Genomic DNA, 16,641 nt, shown 5'->3' on the forward strand with positions numbered 1-16,641 from the left:
AAACTTGTACAAAGATCTGAGCAATAGACTATCATTAAGTGCTAAAAAGAAATAAGCTATCAAAAAAAAAAAAAAAAAAAGAAATAAGCAATCAAAGCAAGATGGCTCCCTGGGTAAAGAAATCTGTCAATAAACCTGACAACCCAAGTTCAATCCCAAGGACCCACATGGTAGGCATAAAAGACCAAAGTGTCCTTTAACTTATACACACACAGAGAGACACAGAGACACATACATACCACAGAGAGAGAGAGGCACAGACACACACAAACACATAGAGACACAGAGATACACCACACATGCACACACCACACACACACCAAAGAAAGAAAATAGAAAGAAAGAAGAAAAGAAAGACATAGAGAAACGTTAAATGTGTAACAGGGGCATGACAGAGCAAAGGAGGCAGAAATCTCAAAAGGCTGCACGCACTTGCGTGATTCCAACCACACGACATTCTAGAAAAGGCACAACCATGAAGACAATAAAAATCACAAATAACAGGTGGGCAGGGGTTAGGAGAAGAGAGGAGCTAAGAGCCAGAGCACAGCATTTTGGGGACAGTGAAACTGTCGCGCCATACCAAGATGAAAGCCAGGCACTGTATGTTTGAACACACCGCTGCACGTGTAACGCCAAGAGGGACGCAGTGAAAACCGTGGTCTCGAAGTGACTGATCAAGGTGTGTTCACTGCAGCAGTTGCAGCCCTCAGTTTGCAGGGGTGGGGTGATAGTGGCTGGGAAGGAAGCAATCTTGGAATTCTCTGTAACTTCTGCTCCATTTTGTTGTGAAGATTAAAAACTTTTTTTCAAAAGTCCCAACTATATTTTGCTATTAACTATATTGACAATTGAACCTAGACAAACTCAAGAGAGAAGAACAGAGGCTTGGCCATGTTTTCACTCACATCTCTCCGGCATACAAAGTGATACAAATGTGTGTGTTTTGGGTGAAGGTTTGGCTTTTGAAAGAAAAAAGGAGCTACTTACAATTACAGTAATATAGAAGTATTAATTTCATGTATGTCCAACTCCTATAAGCAGGGGATATTCTAGTCAATAGGAAAAAAAACCCACTAAGATAAACAAGTAAAGTTTGCCTTCAGATGAAAGCCTCAGGAGACCAGAAAATGTGTTCAAATTCTCTAAAAATAAACATTCCTTAGAGAGAGAGAGAGGGACCATGTGTTTGGATCCATGGGTTGGTTTGAAATGGACATACCAAAGATCCACACTGATGGAACATTCCTTTGCTGTATCTCTTTGTATTCATAGGACTGGAGAATTACCCACAAAGAAGGCTTAAATAAGACTAAGTTATTATTCCCACCATATTGAATTCAAGGTGTTTTGATTTGAACCCATGCTCCATCATGACTGAATCTGGAGAGAAGGTCTTCAGGAGGTTAAGAGGTGGTAAGACTTTCGGAGCAGGGCATCAGTCTGATATGCCTGTGACCTCAAAGAGGAAGAGGGCTGGAGAGATGGCTCAGCAGGTAAGAGCACTTAGTGCTCTTGCAGAGGTCCTGGGTTCAGTTTCCAGCACCCACATAGCCCACAGCCATGTGTAACTCCAGTTCTAGGGGATCTGATGACCTCTTTTGGCCTCTGAGGGCACCTGCATACTGTGGTACAAATACATCATGCAGGCAAAGCACCCAAACACATAAAATAATATTTTTAAAAAGAGATATCTTTCTCCCTTTCATTCGTTTCCCATCCCTTCCCCTTCCCTCCCCTTTCCTTTCCTTCTCCCACTCTTATTCATTTTTCACCCCATGTAAGGACACAGAACTGGCTGGCTGGCTAGTTACAAGCCAGAAAGACAGGCCTCAGCAAACACTAAATCAGCCAGCACCTCGGTCTTACACCTCCAGCTTCCAAACTGAGAGCAAAGAAATGTCTGATAGCTCAGCCCCTCAGTCTATACGGTATTGCATTGTAGGTAGCAGATTAAACTAACTTGGTCATTGGTCGATTTCCTTTTGGGAAGCAGCCTATGAAGACCTATGAAGAAGCCATGATAAAACTGATTGTTAAATGTGCTAACCTAAAACGCTAATTTTCAGAAAGACAATACCCTGGTGAATGCAGATTAAATTAAACAAATAGCAGAGCTTTGTTCCAGTTCTAGTTCATCAAAATTAGTTGATATAACAGTGTCATTTATCCAATAGCTAAAAAAAGAAAAGGAAAAAGAAAGCACTCTGTGAAGACAATTGTAAGCTGCATGGCTCTGTCTCCCTACTTCACAACCTTTCTAACATTAATCAGGCTGTCTTATTTGACATGCATGTAGTTCAGCAGGATCATAAGCCCTGAGACCAGCAGGGACCATCAAGATGTTCTAGTCTGGGGATTTCTGGTGCATTGTGAAGACCTCTCAGGACCTGCCATGTGGAAGGCCAAATTCTTTTCTGAGCACCAACTGGGGTACAAGCACAGTGTCTGGAGACTTGGCCATGAAGGACATGAAGGGTTCAAGTTTCTGTCTTCTGAAGTTTGTGTTCTAATACAGAGATCCAGAGAATAAGCAAGTAAAAGAATAGATAGCCAGGATCACTTCATCACTCCTTGAATAATTACATTACTCCCTGAAAGAAATACGAAGGCTAAGTGGGGAGTGGAAGTCCAGGATGGTCAGGCAGACCTCTTGAGGAAGTACTATCATGGGAAGAAAGACTGACTTGGAGCAGCAAGTTCAAAGGTGCGAAGACATGACAAGTGGCCTGGCAAAAAGAGTGTGGGACACTGGGAGCACAGAGAGCTAGGAGAGTGACGTGGAGATTGAAAGCAGAGAAGAGCCAGGCCTTGCAAGGCCGCAAATGTCTTGGGGGAGAATGTGGACTGTGGTCTAATTGCAAAGGGTGGCACTGAAGAATGAATTCTAAGCAGGGGAATCTGAGATCTGGGCTGATTTGGTTGGCATAAAGGATGAGTCCAAAGGAAGCAGGGCTAGAAGCTGAAGACCTCTGAGGAGGTTTTGCAGAAATGCTGGGGAGCGGGGAGGAGGAAGAAAGGTACACTTAGGAGAAATGGCCAATCTTGGTGATAAATTGGGTAAACCCCGTCTGATGCAGAAAGAAGCTTCGTTGATGAGGGGTGAGAGCTACACTTACCTATGGAGATAAGGGTAAGTCCTGAGAACACAGTGAGATTATACTGTTTTAGAGAACTGCAGCGTTAGGTTCTCCAGATTCCACAGCCTCATCAGCCAGAGGTAACTGGCTAATTTTACAGTACCAGGCATGAAATCTTTTCTATCGAGCAGGCTTCAAGTCCAATTAGATTATCCCCAGGATATAAGTTCCATTATTGCACCTCTTGCCATGCTGGTAACTGTTGGGTCCATTAGATAACCTACTACTTGTTTTCCATTGGCAACCTGTTATCTAAAAAAGGGGGTACCAAGTAAGCTCCTATTCCTCAATGATCAGAACCTAATGTAAAATTTTGCGTGATAATTATTTTTTTTATCAGATGTGACAGTTTCTCCTTTTATTCTCAGCACAGCAGAGGCAGAAGCAGGCAGATCTTTGAATTCAAGCCCAGCCTGGTTTACAGTGAGTTACTGGTTAGCCAGAGATACATAGCGAGAGCCTTTCTCAAAAAAAAAAAAAGGAAACTTTTTTTCCCCAGAGTCAAGGCAGTATTTTATTTGGTTCCTGTTTTAAGATGTTATGAGAACTTTATAATTCACATATAAAATAGGTGATGCTTGATTTATATTAAGTAAATAGTTGTTCTTCATCCTTGGTTTTGTTTCTTGGCTCTCAAAATCCCTAAGCTCTCCAGCACTGATGAGTATGTGGACTGTGGTTTCTGATAAACAACTGTCAGCCGTGGAGGTGTCTCTTCAGAGATATGACTGAAGGCCAGTGACTTTAACTAGCTATAGGAAAGAGGCTGAACACCAAAACCGAAGACAAGATTAGTGGTAGGATTTGAACTCCGCCTCCTAATCTTCCAGGGAAGGAAGAGGCAGAAGAGTGAAGCGATCACTAATGACCAAGGAGGAATTAGCATCATGCCTATTAATGAAGTCTGCAAAAAGCAGTTTAGGTGAAGCTGGGGGAGTGCCTGGAGGAAAATCCATGGGGAAGCTCCCCTGAAACACCTCACCCTGTGCACCTCCGGCTGGCTACTCACCTGGACCCTTTTTAATGGGTAAAAATAAGTGATTGTGAGTCCTGTGAGTCACTCAGCACATTAATCATCCCCAAGGATGCAGTCAAATTGGGAGCACCAGTGTTACTTTTCTTACGAATGTGATCAAACACCTGACAAGAAGTGGCTGGAGAGAGGTTTGATTTGTGGTTGGAGGGATGGGCCGTCACAGTGAAGAATAGGCAGCTGCATGGTGACAGAAGCTCACGCTGGTTCCTCGCCTGTCTCCACCGAGCAGGAAGCTGACAGGAGGAAAGGCCTGCTGCTCAGTCGGCTTTCCTCTCTCCCTCCGCTTAGTTAAGGCAACTCTTACTCCTCAGCTAATGTTTTCTGAAAATGCCCTCAAAGTGTCTCTCTCTAATGTTAGAGGCATAATGTAATCCTCCAAATTAACCATTACACCCAATTTGCAGATAAAATATACCACACAACCTGGGTCTGCAGGGCTAGCTGTCTTGTGGAACTAAGATCCCCTGTGGATCTGCCTCACTCCTGGAAGACAGTCATCCATTACAGAACATGCAACTAGTTATCCTGAAGAGAGTCATCAATCAGTGACCAAACCCTGAGAATCTGGAGAACCTGGCAGAGTGTGGAGGGGTTTAGGAGCAGGATAAACAGTTTATTCCTATATCCCTAAAACTATTTACTACCCATTATGTAATTAAATCTGTTATTAGAGAATTAACATGACTTCTGGGCTTTAAGAGTAAAATTTCAAAAAAAAAATGTAAAATTTCAATTGCCTCTTATTTATTAATCCTCTTGCAGAAAGCAACAGAAAAACAGCATGATAGGGTTGTTAATGTTCCAACACATACGCACCACATAGACCTCTTGATAGTTGACAGATTGTCTTTATTAACAATCAACACCACTTTGCACTTACAATAGGAAAATAAACACTTCTTTGATCAATATTTAAGCGAAAACTACCCAGGACCTTACAGACTTTTCAGCAGGTGCTAGACATGATGTTCAGAAGACAAATGCTAGCTTCCTGGGATCAGCAGGATATGCTTTGCTGTGACTTATTTAAAAACGTACCTAACAGTGTTCCTGAAAGCAGTTTAACTGAATTACAACAGGAAAAAAAAAAAAAAAGCCAGTATTTATACCTAGTTTTCACTATGACACCACACACAATACATATCAGTCCTGACTATATGGCTTCAATACTTTTTATAAAGGTGCTTAACAGAAATTCGGATCTCACTTTAGACCAAGAATTTCAGAATGCAATAAGGCAATTTCTTAACTCCAAAGTTTAATTAATGCACAATAGTTCAAGCAGCAGATACTACCTCAAAGGAAAGAGCTTCCTTGTTTCTCTCCAGTATGTGCTGGTGCCTGTCGGTTCAACCATGACTGGAACAACACGCTGCTGATCTTGTTGCACACACTCACACACACTCACACACACTTAACACATATCTCTTCCCAGTCTAAGCCTCATTTTACACTGGATCATTTTAGTTTGTAAATTCTCCCGGTCTCTTAAAAATCTATGCATCGGGAGACTTTAACCGAATGAACACGGTGCCATTCCTCATTCTTGACAACAGAAAGCCATAGCAAAAATAGAGCCTCATAGAAATTTCACCATTGAATTTTTTTTAATCTGAAAGCTTAGTATGAGTCAAAGTTTTATAAAGTCAGTAGTCTCTGCAAATCTTTGTTAGTTCAAGAAAACTCTGATCTTAAGACTTGTTTTCCAAAGTCTATCCATCTAAGTCCCACTTTCCTAAAAAGTCTGTTTAAAAGCGTTCACTGCCTTGTAAACAAAGTGGAACCATGTGACTCTCCTTTGCTCAGTCCTGTCACTGTCCCATACAACTGGCTGCTACTCAGTCTTCTGAGTCCCTCCACACACAAGTATAAACATACAAAAGGAGCCACCAGGACCGATCAGCACTGACGTTGAAAACACCTGATGAGCTTCTGTTATAAAGTGTTATAAAGTGCTTTGAATTTAAGTTTGGTTTTGTTTTTTAAACTTCAGTCTTCAATACTGAAACTTCTAAGTCACTCCATTTTTCCATTTAAAAAAAAAAAAAAGGAAAACATACTTGAGGGGAGGATTAAAAAAAACTTGGAATAAATTACAAGATAGATTTAAGAAAAAAAAAAAAAAAAATCCAGGGGCTGGAGAGGTGGCTCAGTGGTTAAGTGCTTATTGCTCTTGCAGGTGACCCCAGTCCAAGTCCCCCCCACATCAGGTGGCTTCGGCCACCTGTAACTACCTCAGCTCTGAGAGATCCAACAATATCTGCTGTCTTCCATGGGCACCTACCTGCATTCCTATGACAGACACACATAATTGCAAATAAAATGAACCTTAAAAAAGACTCCAGGCAGTAAGAAGTACTTCGAATGCATGGGGTTGCTGACACAGCCTTTTTGGTAATAAACAACAATTAAGCACAAATGAACTACCCAGTAATGGAACTATAAATGGCATGTCCATTGATAAAAACATTGCCTAGTCATTAAAGATAGTTAGGAAGATGCTGAAACAAAATATGAAAGGCAAATTCACAAGGGCCCCTGTGGCACTTCCACAGGGCACAACTCCACACACAACCCTGCACAGGAACAATCAGAAACACTGTGTCATCTTGTCAGGGAAAGCCCCTCCCTTTACGGAAGAACATAATATAAAGCCCCTCTGGTAGCTATAAAATTTTGAAACTATAGATAAAATAAAAATAAATGTCTCTGAAAACTAATGTTCTGAAGACACCCTTCTAACTTCACTCAGAAATCCATTTGCCTCTACTGAGAAATGTGCCATCTGGCCCAGGGTCCAGTTCTCCAGAGATACACAATTAAGGGTGCTAGGTGGCTTCCCAGAATGCCCTGTAGCCCAGTCCCCATGGTTGACATCATCAGGCGGGCCCTAATAGTCCACGTTGAACACTTCATACAATTGGTTTTTAAAGACAATATTAAATGTTTTTCCATCTCTGCCTATAGAAAAACCCAGAGGCACAATTAGACTCATCTTATAATAAAACAGTTCTCATTCAGTAACCAAGCTATGGGTTCTGTTGATTTGTTTTCAGTACTGAAGTAGAACCCAGGGCTTTGCACACTAAGGCTCTACCACTGAACTTCATCCTTAGCCTCAAGTTACAGATTTCAAATAAAAAAAATTGTGTTTCTCATGCAAAACTGTGACCACAAATAAAGACCACTAGGTGATATCTACTAAGCAAAGGATTACTTACCAAAAATAGCAATTTTTAATAGAAAATGAACTATTTTATTGTTTAACAACTCGAGGTGGGGGAACAACTCAATTTTTTTTCTAACTGCAGTAGAATAGGATTAGACTCTCCTGTAGGCCCCCAAAACATTGAGATAGAATATTTTTGGTGGTCTTACAATGACAGTTAGGGTATCCTAGCAATTCAAGGCTCAAATGAAAATGTTCAATCAAGAATAATTCACACAGAATATGCACTGTTCTCAAACAGTTGCCTAATTGTAAGTTTAATTAAAAATAAGAAAGTATCTTAACATTCTAGTCATCAGCTATGTGGATATACATCAATAAATGGTAACAACACCGCAGTCACAGTAACCGCAGCACTCTATACTACTACAAAAATAGCCATCAAGGGCCTGATATACTCAGTATGGTGATGAGGCTTTACTTCTTGCAAGCTGTGTATCTTTCAGTGACATTCTCCCAGTTGATTACATTCCAAATAGCTTTCAGGTAATCGGGTCTGACGTTTTTATACTGAAGGTAATAGGCGTGTTCCCACACATCAATCCCCAGCAGGGGAATAAGGCCTATCAGAAAGAGGGGGAAAAATTACTCTTTAATATGGCATCATTCACTTGTTTCTTATGTAACAGAAAATATGCATATTTCTATAAAAACATTAAAAAATTTTATTTTGGAGGAAAATAAAATAAATAACATAAAACAGCCCCTAAAAAGTCAGTTAAACTTCAGAATCTTAATACCTGTTCCTAAAATAGCAACAGAAGCTTCTACTCTTGAACCCCAGTCTTCCTCACAGTGTCAGTCAGGAGCCACAGTCTCCACTAAGGCCCTGAGATTTACTTTCGGGGGCTGGAGGAAAGAAGGCAGAGAACCTGTTCTACTCTCCAAGGGTAATTTTAGTTTTCTGGAATAAACATCAATCATGAGTCACTGAAAAGAGTAACAAGAAACTAAATAGGACCAAAAAAAAAAATGAAGACTACCTTCAGAAATCAAATGGTATAAATGAAGAGCTTAGCTCAAGCCAGGTATGGTAACACAAGTCTGTGTTCCCAACACACAGGAGGCTGAGGCACAAAGCAAGACTCTGTCTCAAAGCACATTTCTCAAGCCTTCCTATGAAAACACCTCAACCAGTTTATCTGGATCACTTGTGAGGAACAGAACGCATTACTAATAAAGTAGCAATATTCTGAGTGACTTTTTATTCCAAAAGATAACTTTTTGGAATTTTTATTCTAAAATCTTCTCATTTTAAATGACTTCTTAAATTTAGTTATTTATTTTACATCAGTGCTCTATCTGCATGTACACCTGCACGCCAGAAGAGGGCATTAGATTCCAGTATAGATGGTTGTGAGCCACCATGTTGTTGCTGGGAATTGAACTCAGGACCTCTGGAAGAGCAGACAGTGCTCTTAAGTGCTAAGCCATCTCTCCAGCCCCCACCACAATGCACTTGCTGTGTGTGGAAGGAAACCACAACCTGAGTGGGTACCTGAGAAGCAGGCCTGACTGAGGAACTCACTGTATGCAAGTTTACCATGACATTAACAGATCCTATGGAATCTCACCTCCCCAAAAGGACCGTCTATGTTCCGTAAATCCGACAACATGTGGAGAAGTGAGACGTGGGCAGAGGTGGAAAGAGGAGCAGAGAGCTACTGTTTAAGGCATCACATCAGAGCCACAGCCTACTGCTACACAGTGCTCCACTTAGCTCATTCTTCAGTGACATTTTATAGTCAATTAGATCCAGGGAAAAGAGCTGGGGGTTTCACACACTGAAGCCCTGCAGAAAAGCAGGACTGCAGGACCTGCTTCTGGTCCCAGTCCTACCACAGTGCTACCCAGAGTGGAGCACATGATCCAGTCAGGCTCAGCTTGTACTTTCTTCCCTCTTACTGCTCATCTAATTTTAGGTTCTTATTGTACTGCATATGACAATTAAAACTGACGTTAATTTTCCATAGAATGAAACAAAATTTATAATTCATAAAAAAAAAAAAAAGCTTCTTACTAAGAAGTCTACAGAAATCACACATGCTTATTTTATAGACTATCAATCAGTTGTTTGTTTTTTTTTATTGTTGTTGTTGTTGTTTTTGGTTCTTCCTGACAGGGCTTCTCAGTGTAGCCCTGGCAGTCCTGGACTCAATTTCTAGATCAGGCTAGACTCTAACTTACAGAGATCTGCCTGCCTCTGCCTCTGCCTCCCGAGCATCGGGATCAAAGGGGCCTGCGCTACCATGCTCACCAATCAGTTTTTATCTTGAAGACTCTGGGTACAATTTATTAACAGTTGACCAAATTATCACGCCTTTAAACTCTGCTAATTTGCATTATTTCTAGCTTAATCCATTCTAGGAAATAGGACCTTAGAAATGGAAAGATTAAGAGTTTTTAAAGCTCACCTGTTGTTCCTTGCAATGGATCCTGATTAGCGCAGGCAGCAATCTGTAAGCGACCCTGCTCCTTATTGAAGCCAAGCCAGCCCCAGCCTGAACCTTGAATTCCAACAGTCACAGCTGTCAGCTTCTCCTTAAACTTCTCAAAAGACCCAAAGTCACGTTTGATAGCCTCCAGCAACTCTCCTGAAGGAAAAAAAAAACAAACCAGAAAAAGACTTCAAAAACTACAAAAGGGTTATGTTCAATACACTAAAATATTCTTGTCACAGGACCAAGTAAACAACATCAGTGAGAAGATACAAACAACCCAGGGAACCTAAGTATCACCAGCACTCCTCCTGGCGGGCACCAGACGCTGGGCTGAATTTCCATTCGAATTGTTTTTAATGAAGGCTGATTAATGCAGTTAGGGATTTCTTCAACCCCTGTGCTATTTTCACCAGGAAAGTAAGAACATTTTCTACTGGCTTTCTTCTGGTTGGTTTTGCCCATTTAATAATTTTGACCTCCCCCATGTGGAAATTGAAAGTTACTGCTGTTATTCAAAGCTCTCCAAGCCTAGGTCGTCCCATCTTTTTTTTAATTATTTATTTTTATTTTATGTACACTGGTGTTTTGATTGCATGTATGTTTGTGTGAGGGTGTCAGATCCCCTGGAACAGGAGTTACAGACAGTTGTGAATTGCCATGTGGGTGCTGGGAATTGAACCTTAGTCCTCCGAAAGAGCAGCCAATACTGTTAACCACTGGGCCATCTCTCCAGCCCGATCTTCCCATCTTTATCATAGTATTTTTTAAATGAATGCTTTTCTTTTGTTACTGAGCTAATATTTCACTATAGGACTGGAGCATAGCTCAATGCACAAATGTGACTGCTATTCAGGAAGCTCTGCAACTGATCCCAATAAAGTAAAGGAAAGAGAGAAAGAGAGGGGGCAGAAAGAAAGGGGGGAGGGAGCAGCATATTGCTCTAGATGGCTCAGAGAGCAACAGCACTTGCCCTGCAAACCTGATAATGTAGGAAAAGAAAACCATCTCCACACATAGATATACACACAATAATAAGAAAATAAACTTTGGCCAGGCAGTGGTGGTGCATGCCTTTAATCCCAGCACTCAGGAGGCAGAGGCAGGCAGATCTCTGTAGGTTCTAGGACAGCCTGGTCTACACAGCAAGTTCCAGAACAGTTACGGTGGCTACACAGAGAAACTCTGTCTCAAAAACCAAATAAATAAACAAACAAACAAGCAAACAAACACACTTCAGGGGTTAGAGAGATTTCTCAGGCGTTAAAAGCATTGGTTACTCTTCCGGTTACATTGAACATGTGTGTATGTTCAATTCCCCATACACACATGGCAGCTCACAACTGTCTGTAACTCGAGTTCCAGGGGATCTGACACCCTCAAAAAGATATACATGCAGGCAAAACACCGATGTACATAGAATAAAAATAAATCGTTTTTCAAAAATAAATAAACTTTTAGCCATGTATGGTGAGTTAGTCCTAGTCTACATATGGAGTTCCAGCTCAAAGTACTTAGGGAGACATTGTCTCAAAAAAAAAAAAAAAAAAAAACCTAATAAATTTCTAAACACTGTCTACATATTGAGTTTCAGGCCAGCAAGAACTACACAGTAAAAATCTGTCTTTTAAAGAAGAAAAAAAAAAAAAAATTAAAAGGAGAAAATAAATCAGCCATCATTCCTAATATACACCAGATATAAAGCTGCAGCAGTATATACCAACCTTTGGGTTCTCCACCACCATTAGGGCTCAAGTTCGTCCAGAATATGGAGTGATTAATATGTCCCCCGCCATTGAACCTCAGTGCTGGCTGAAGAGCAACCTGAGCCGTAACATCTCCTGAAATATAAAATGTAAGCACCTTTTAGAAATTCTTCCTCTCCGGCTGGAGAGATGGCTCAGAGGTTAAGAATACTCACTGTTCTTCCAAAGGTCCTGAGTTCAATTCCCAGCAACCATCTATAGTAAGATGTGGTGTGAATGCAGAATGTTGTATAAATAATAAATAAATCTTTAAAAAGAAAAAGAAGAAATTCTTCCTCTCTAAGCCTGCAGTAGAGTAAGTACCACAATCAGGCATTACGACACACCAAAGCTTTTGCTGTTGTTGTTTTCAGCAGTACTCATTAAACAAATAAAGACCTAACTCCCCAGGAGTCACTTGGAGGAAAGTTTTCCAGGCATCTGATGTCACCTTCAAAGAAATGTTTTCCCAGCTGGGTTATTCTCCAGCTTCACCATTACCACATCCTTCCCAAATCTGTTATTTTCTAAATCAGTTTCTTCCCGGACTGAAGGTTGGAGTGATTTGCTTATTGCAAGTAAAATTTCCAGAATGTGGCAATTTCCTTCTTTTGATTTGGCCATTTACCTCAAACACAGCCATGTTGAAATACCACACTTCCCCACTAGATGCCTCTAGTCAACCAGATGTCACTGACTAACATTTCAGTCAGCCGATATCCCAGACCAGAGATTCTGTAAAAGTACATTGCAGAAAAAGTGAATTTTACTGTGTGACTTCTCAAGCAGTACAGCTAATTTAGAGACATGACTACCAATTATTTTTCTTGTAAAAACTGATGGATTAAAATGACAACATACAATTTTGTCTAGCCATTTAAACAATATTCCCAGGAGTTATGGTTGGCTCAACAGGTAAAAAAACGAAAAGTTCTTGCCAGGAAAACCTGACAACCTGACTTGAGTTGACAATCTGAGTTCAGTTCTTGGATACCACAATGGAAGCAAAGAACTGACTCTCAAAAGTTATCCTCTGACCTCCACCAGCTCCATGTCTGCATGCTTGCACACACACACAGAGACAGGTTTTTTAATACCACAGCACTCCCATACACATCACTGGAAGTGCAAACAAAGAAGGCCACATACCATGGATTTTGTTGGCTGACCTCAGCTCTTAAAAATATAGGTAAATAAATAAACTTAACTGTTTTTGCATTTAGTGACAGGTACTGTTTCCCACAAAACTGCTATTTTTCTATTTTGACCCCAAAAGTACCAAGTGTAGCAGGTGCTAGCCTGTTCAACGCCTCAGTTAAGCGCTAATTCCTGCATTTTCCTCTCCCACAAGTAAAGGGTGTGAAACAGGGTTTCCACGGTGCAAAGGGCATCTCAGGGGCCAGGGAGTCCAAGTCCTAGACCAAACTAATCCTACTGTTGTTCCAAAACCATGACAATAATCACAACGCGGGTGGCAACCTTCTCATGCCACTTCAGACCCTGTCCTGCACCTGCTGGCAGGCCACCACTGGATCGCTTGCTCTCAGCTAAGTCCCTGCCATCCTGCCACTCAAGGGCACCTGACTGACCAGCCTGGGCACTCTCAAATGGCTGCCAAGACTATGAGAAAAGAAAAAAACAAACTTTTCCAAAGCCATATTATGTAACAACCGCGATTTTAAATATCCATATGCAAAACAAAAAATAAATATTCATTATGCAAAAAAAGGAGTGGCGTCCAGGAGCCGTCTTTAATGGACTCCCAATTTACCACCAACGCCAGCCAGCAACACGGTGACAAAAAAAGACTCACGATAGTAAAACGTTCATCAAGTACTTCTGTGAGGTCCTGGGTTTTCCGGGACACTAAAGGACGTTTATGCAAACCAACCGGGGCAGGCTCCTGCATCAGAACAGACCACCCTCTGGGAAGCGAGCGGGTAGGAAGCGGTGTCCGCACGGGGGCTCCTCCAGTGCAGGGGTCTCGCACCTACCCTTGGCCAGTGCCTCGTGGTACTTCTCCTCGGTGACGTTCAGATTGTTCACGTAGGCCGCGTGGTGCTTGCTGTGGTGCAGCTGCATGATCTGCGCGTTGATGTGCGGCTGCAGCGCGCCATAGTCGTAAGGCAGGTCGGGGAGGCTGTGCTTGTGCCGGGAGCCCGCGACACTGGCCGCAGGGCCCAGCCTCCTGCCCGCGCTGAGGACAGAGAGGACGCCGCGTCAGGCCACCGACAGGGCGACCGGCCACGCCCGCCGCCCGAGAACCACCCCACGGAGGACGCCGCGGCCCGGGTGGCCCCCGCTCACCTGCTCGCCGCCCGACACAGCATCGCTGAGATGCCCTCGGCCTCCGCTCTCCGGACAACTCAACGGTCCGCTCGCAGGCGTGCGTCTGCTGTGCGGCGTCCGAGGCGCCTCCACAAGGACACCTCAGGGCGGCGACCCTGCCGGCCGCTCCCATCAGCGGAGGGGAGGACGGCGACACGAGAGTACCTGGCTCGGGATGAGCGGTTCCCAGAGGAGGCCGTGTCTCCCCCGCGACGACTTGGTAGGGCCCGCGGGCTGGCCTCAGCCACGCCCCCGAGGTGGCCCCGCCCCGCCTTCGGCCTTGGCCCCGCCCCTTCTCGGTGCGCGCTGACCAGCCTTCCTCGTGGGCTGAGTCGCTTCCACTCCTCTGGGAAGCCCCGGAGACGTTCCTCCGGGAAGCCACCGCCTTGCTGCCGGTCAGAACCATGGTGTAATCAGGGCCCCTGACCCGGTTAACGTGTGCCCGCAGTGACCTTCTCTGGGGCCTCCTCCAGGCCAGAGCCAGGACCGCAGCCAGGTGGCTTCATCTCCATGGAATGCCCCGTAACTTCAATTTCGTCGCAGATGTGCGTATGTTCATCTGTTAGCCCTGGGTGTTGCTGAGTCCAGGTACAACCAGCCGAACCTCGCTGTTGACGAGTAAGAGTCGGGATTAGAACTCGGAGTTCATCTTTCCTGACTAAGCCCTGTCTGGACCCTGCAACATCTTGTGCATTTGGTGACTTCAAAAGCCAACTGCTCAGCCGAATGTAAAAGGGACATTTTTTTTTTCCTTTGTAGACTTATAGTCTACTAAACTGTGGCTATCAGATGTTTTCGTAACAATTATACATAGAATTTAAGACAGCCTTCCTCTGCCACTGCTAGGGTTCAGGTCTTCACTGCTTAGAATACTATCAAAGAAAGCAGAAAGCCTGTGGCTGAGTGTTCCCAGTGCTGTTTTGTTTTGTTTTGTTTTGTTTTGTTTTCCACCCCTTCTGCAGCTCTCCCAAGGATGACTGGGCTTGGGATAAGAAACTTGTTCACCAGCCTGAGGAGAAAGTGCCTGTACCCAGGGGTACAGAAGACCCAGGTTGTATTACGGATACCCTTTAAAATTCAAAGAGCCTGGGTCTGAATGGTTGAAAATACAAGTTGTTAGCTGTGGAAAGATAGCTCTGAAGGTGTTCCTGCCCTTGAGGGGCAGGCTAGTCAGTTCCACAAACCTGGACTTAAAAATCTCTGCGTGAATCCAATAATCTCAGTGATATCCTTTTCTGTTGTTGTTGGGTTTGTTTGTTTTAATTTTTTAGGTTAGCATACAAAGTAATAAGTTTTGTTATAGCATTTTCATCTTTATTCCTTTTTTTATTTCACAAATCTTACCCCAGCAGGAATCTAAGTGAAAACTGATTGTCATCTCCAGAGACACAGTCCCAAATGTTGAAGTCTCAAAAGAACCAAATCCCTAAAATGCAAATTTCCTATAGTTACAATTCTAAAAAGTGTAATGATGAAATTCTGAAGCCATAATGGCAAAATTTTCAATTTCCATGTTTTTTTTTAAGCAAGAAAGTTTTCCTAAAACGGGTAGAAACCAAACTCTAAGGAAATTTCTAGTCACAGGATATAGATTGCAACAGCAATTTGCAAATGTGCCACCTGCCCCGACATTCCTTCCAACTGACAGAATTTCCCAGTTTTCACAATGAATCAAAGACACACAGGTAGGGAACACCACATGTGGAGGAGGTCAGACTCCAGGTCCTTAACTGTCACCCACTAGAAGCACACTCTCAATCCCATGTAAGGCCACAATGTTTATAGAGCAGGAACTTGATGTAATCAAGCCCAAGACGAACAGGGTTCAAGCTACACCAATGACAAAAAGAAGGACCTAGCATAACAAGCATCCTAAATAAGCCCTCTACCTTCAGAAACTCTTTTTTTTTTTTAAGATTTATTATTTATACAACATTCTACCTGCACACCAGATCTTACTATAGATGCTTATGCGCCACCATGTGGTTACTGGGAATTGAACTCAGGACCTTTGGAAGAACAGCAAGTGTTCTTAACCACTGAGCCATCTCTCCAGCCATCTCTTCAGAAACTCTTAACTTAAAAATCGTTCCTTCTGGAGGCCACACTGCTGAGTGCCACACTGTCAGTTTCCTGCTAGCTTTGACCCGTGAATCTGAAAACCATCACCTGGGCAACCAGGATGTTTTTTAACAGAGTCTATCCACTTTGTAGGTGACTTAAATGGAGTAAACGGTTCGGCATCCCTATCTTCCTATTGTGTTGACTTTGTCTTAACTTTAGAGTCGGCCTCAGCTCTGGGCTTGTCAGTCGCTTGAGAAATGTTTTGCTGAAGACCATGGCACAGTGTGAGCTTGGCCTGCTGCCCCCTGGAGCAGTTACATGTTTTTTCTGTCCCCACCCTGAGTTTCTCAAATCACAAGCATCTGCTGTCCCTTAGCCTTGCTGTATGGTCCAAAGCAAGCCATGAGGCTTGGGTACTTATGCAAGATGATGATGTCAAGAAAAAATCCACAGTTCCTACTTTAAGCCTCTGCCGGTCACCCTGAAACCTCAAGGCCGGTGTTTGCCCACAAGAAAAACATCTTTTGAAACTGTGCTCATGACTCATGGACAATTACCAAACTATAGTCTCCCCTCACCCACAGCTCAGTTAAGGCTTGCTGCTCTTCATTGAGAGGTCTCCTTTTCTATCACAGCTGTCTCCCTTTGGCTTAGACTGAAA

At 42.9% G+C, this 16,641-nt stretch overlaps 1 protein-coding gene across 1 annotated transcript; it reads right to left on the reverse strand.

Annotated features, from left to right (window-relative positions):
* Window positions 1–5,004: 5,004 nt before the first annotated feature.
* On the reverse strand, window positions 5,005–14,001 carry Sod2 (superoxide dismutase 2). Its single transcript, XM_055616027.1, has 5 exons — window positions 13,896–14,001; window positions 13,583–13,785; window positions 11,568–11,684; window positions 9,820–9,999; window positions 5,005–7,968 (listed from the first exon to the last, which is right to left on the reverse strand). Exons 1-5 carry the CDS (start codon window positions 13,916–13,918, stop codon window positions 7,823–7,825), a joined length of 669 nt encoding a protein of 222 aa, XP_055472002.1. The 5' UTR covers window positions 13,919–14,001; the 3' UTR covers window positions 5,005–7,822.
* Between the last annotated feature and the right edge of the window lie 2,640 nt (window positions 14,002–16,641).

This window comes from Psammomys obesus, unplaced genomic scaffold (assembly GCF_907164565.1).
Source record: "Psammomys obesus unplaced genomic scaffold, mPsaObe1.curated_primary_1811, whole genome shotgun sequence".
Taxonomy (NCBI): Eukaryota; Metazoa; Chordata; class Mammalia; order Rodentia; family Muridae; genus Psammomys; species Psammomys obesus.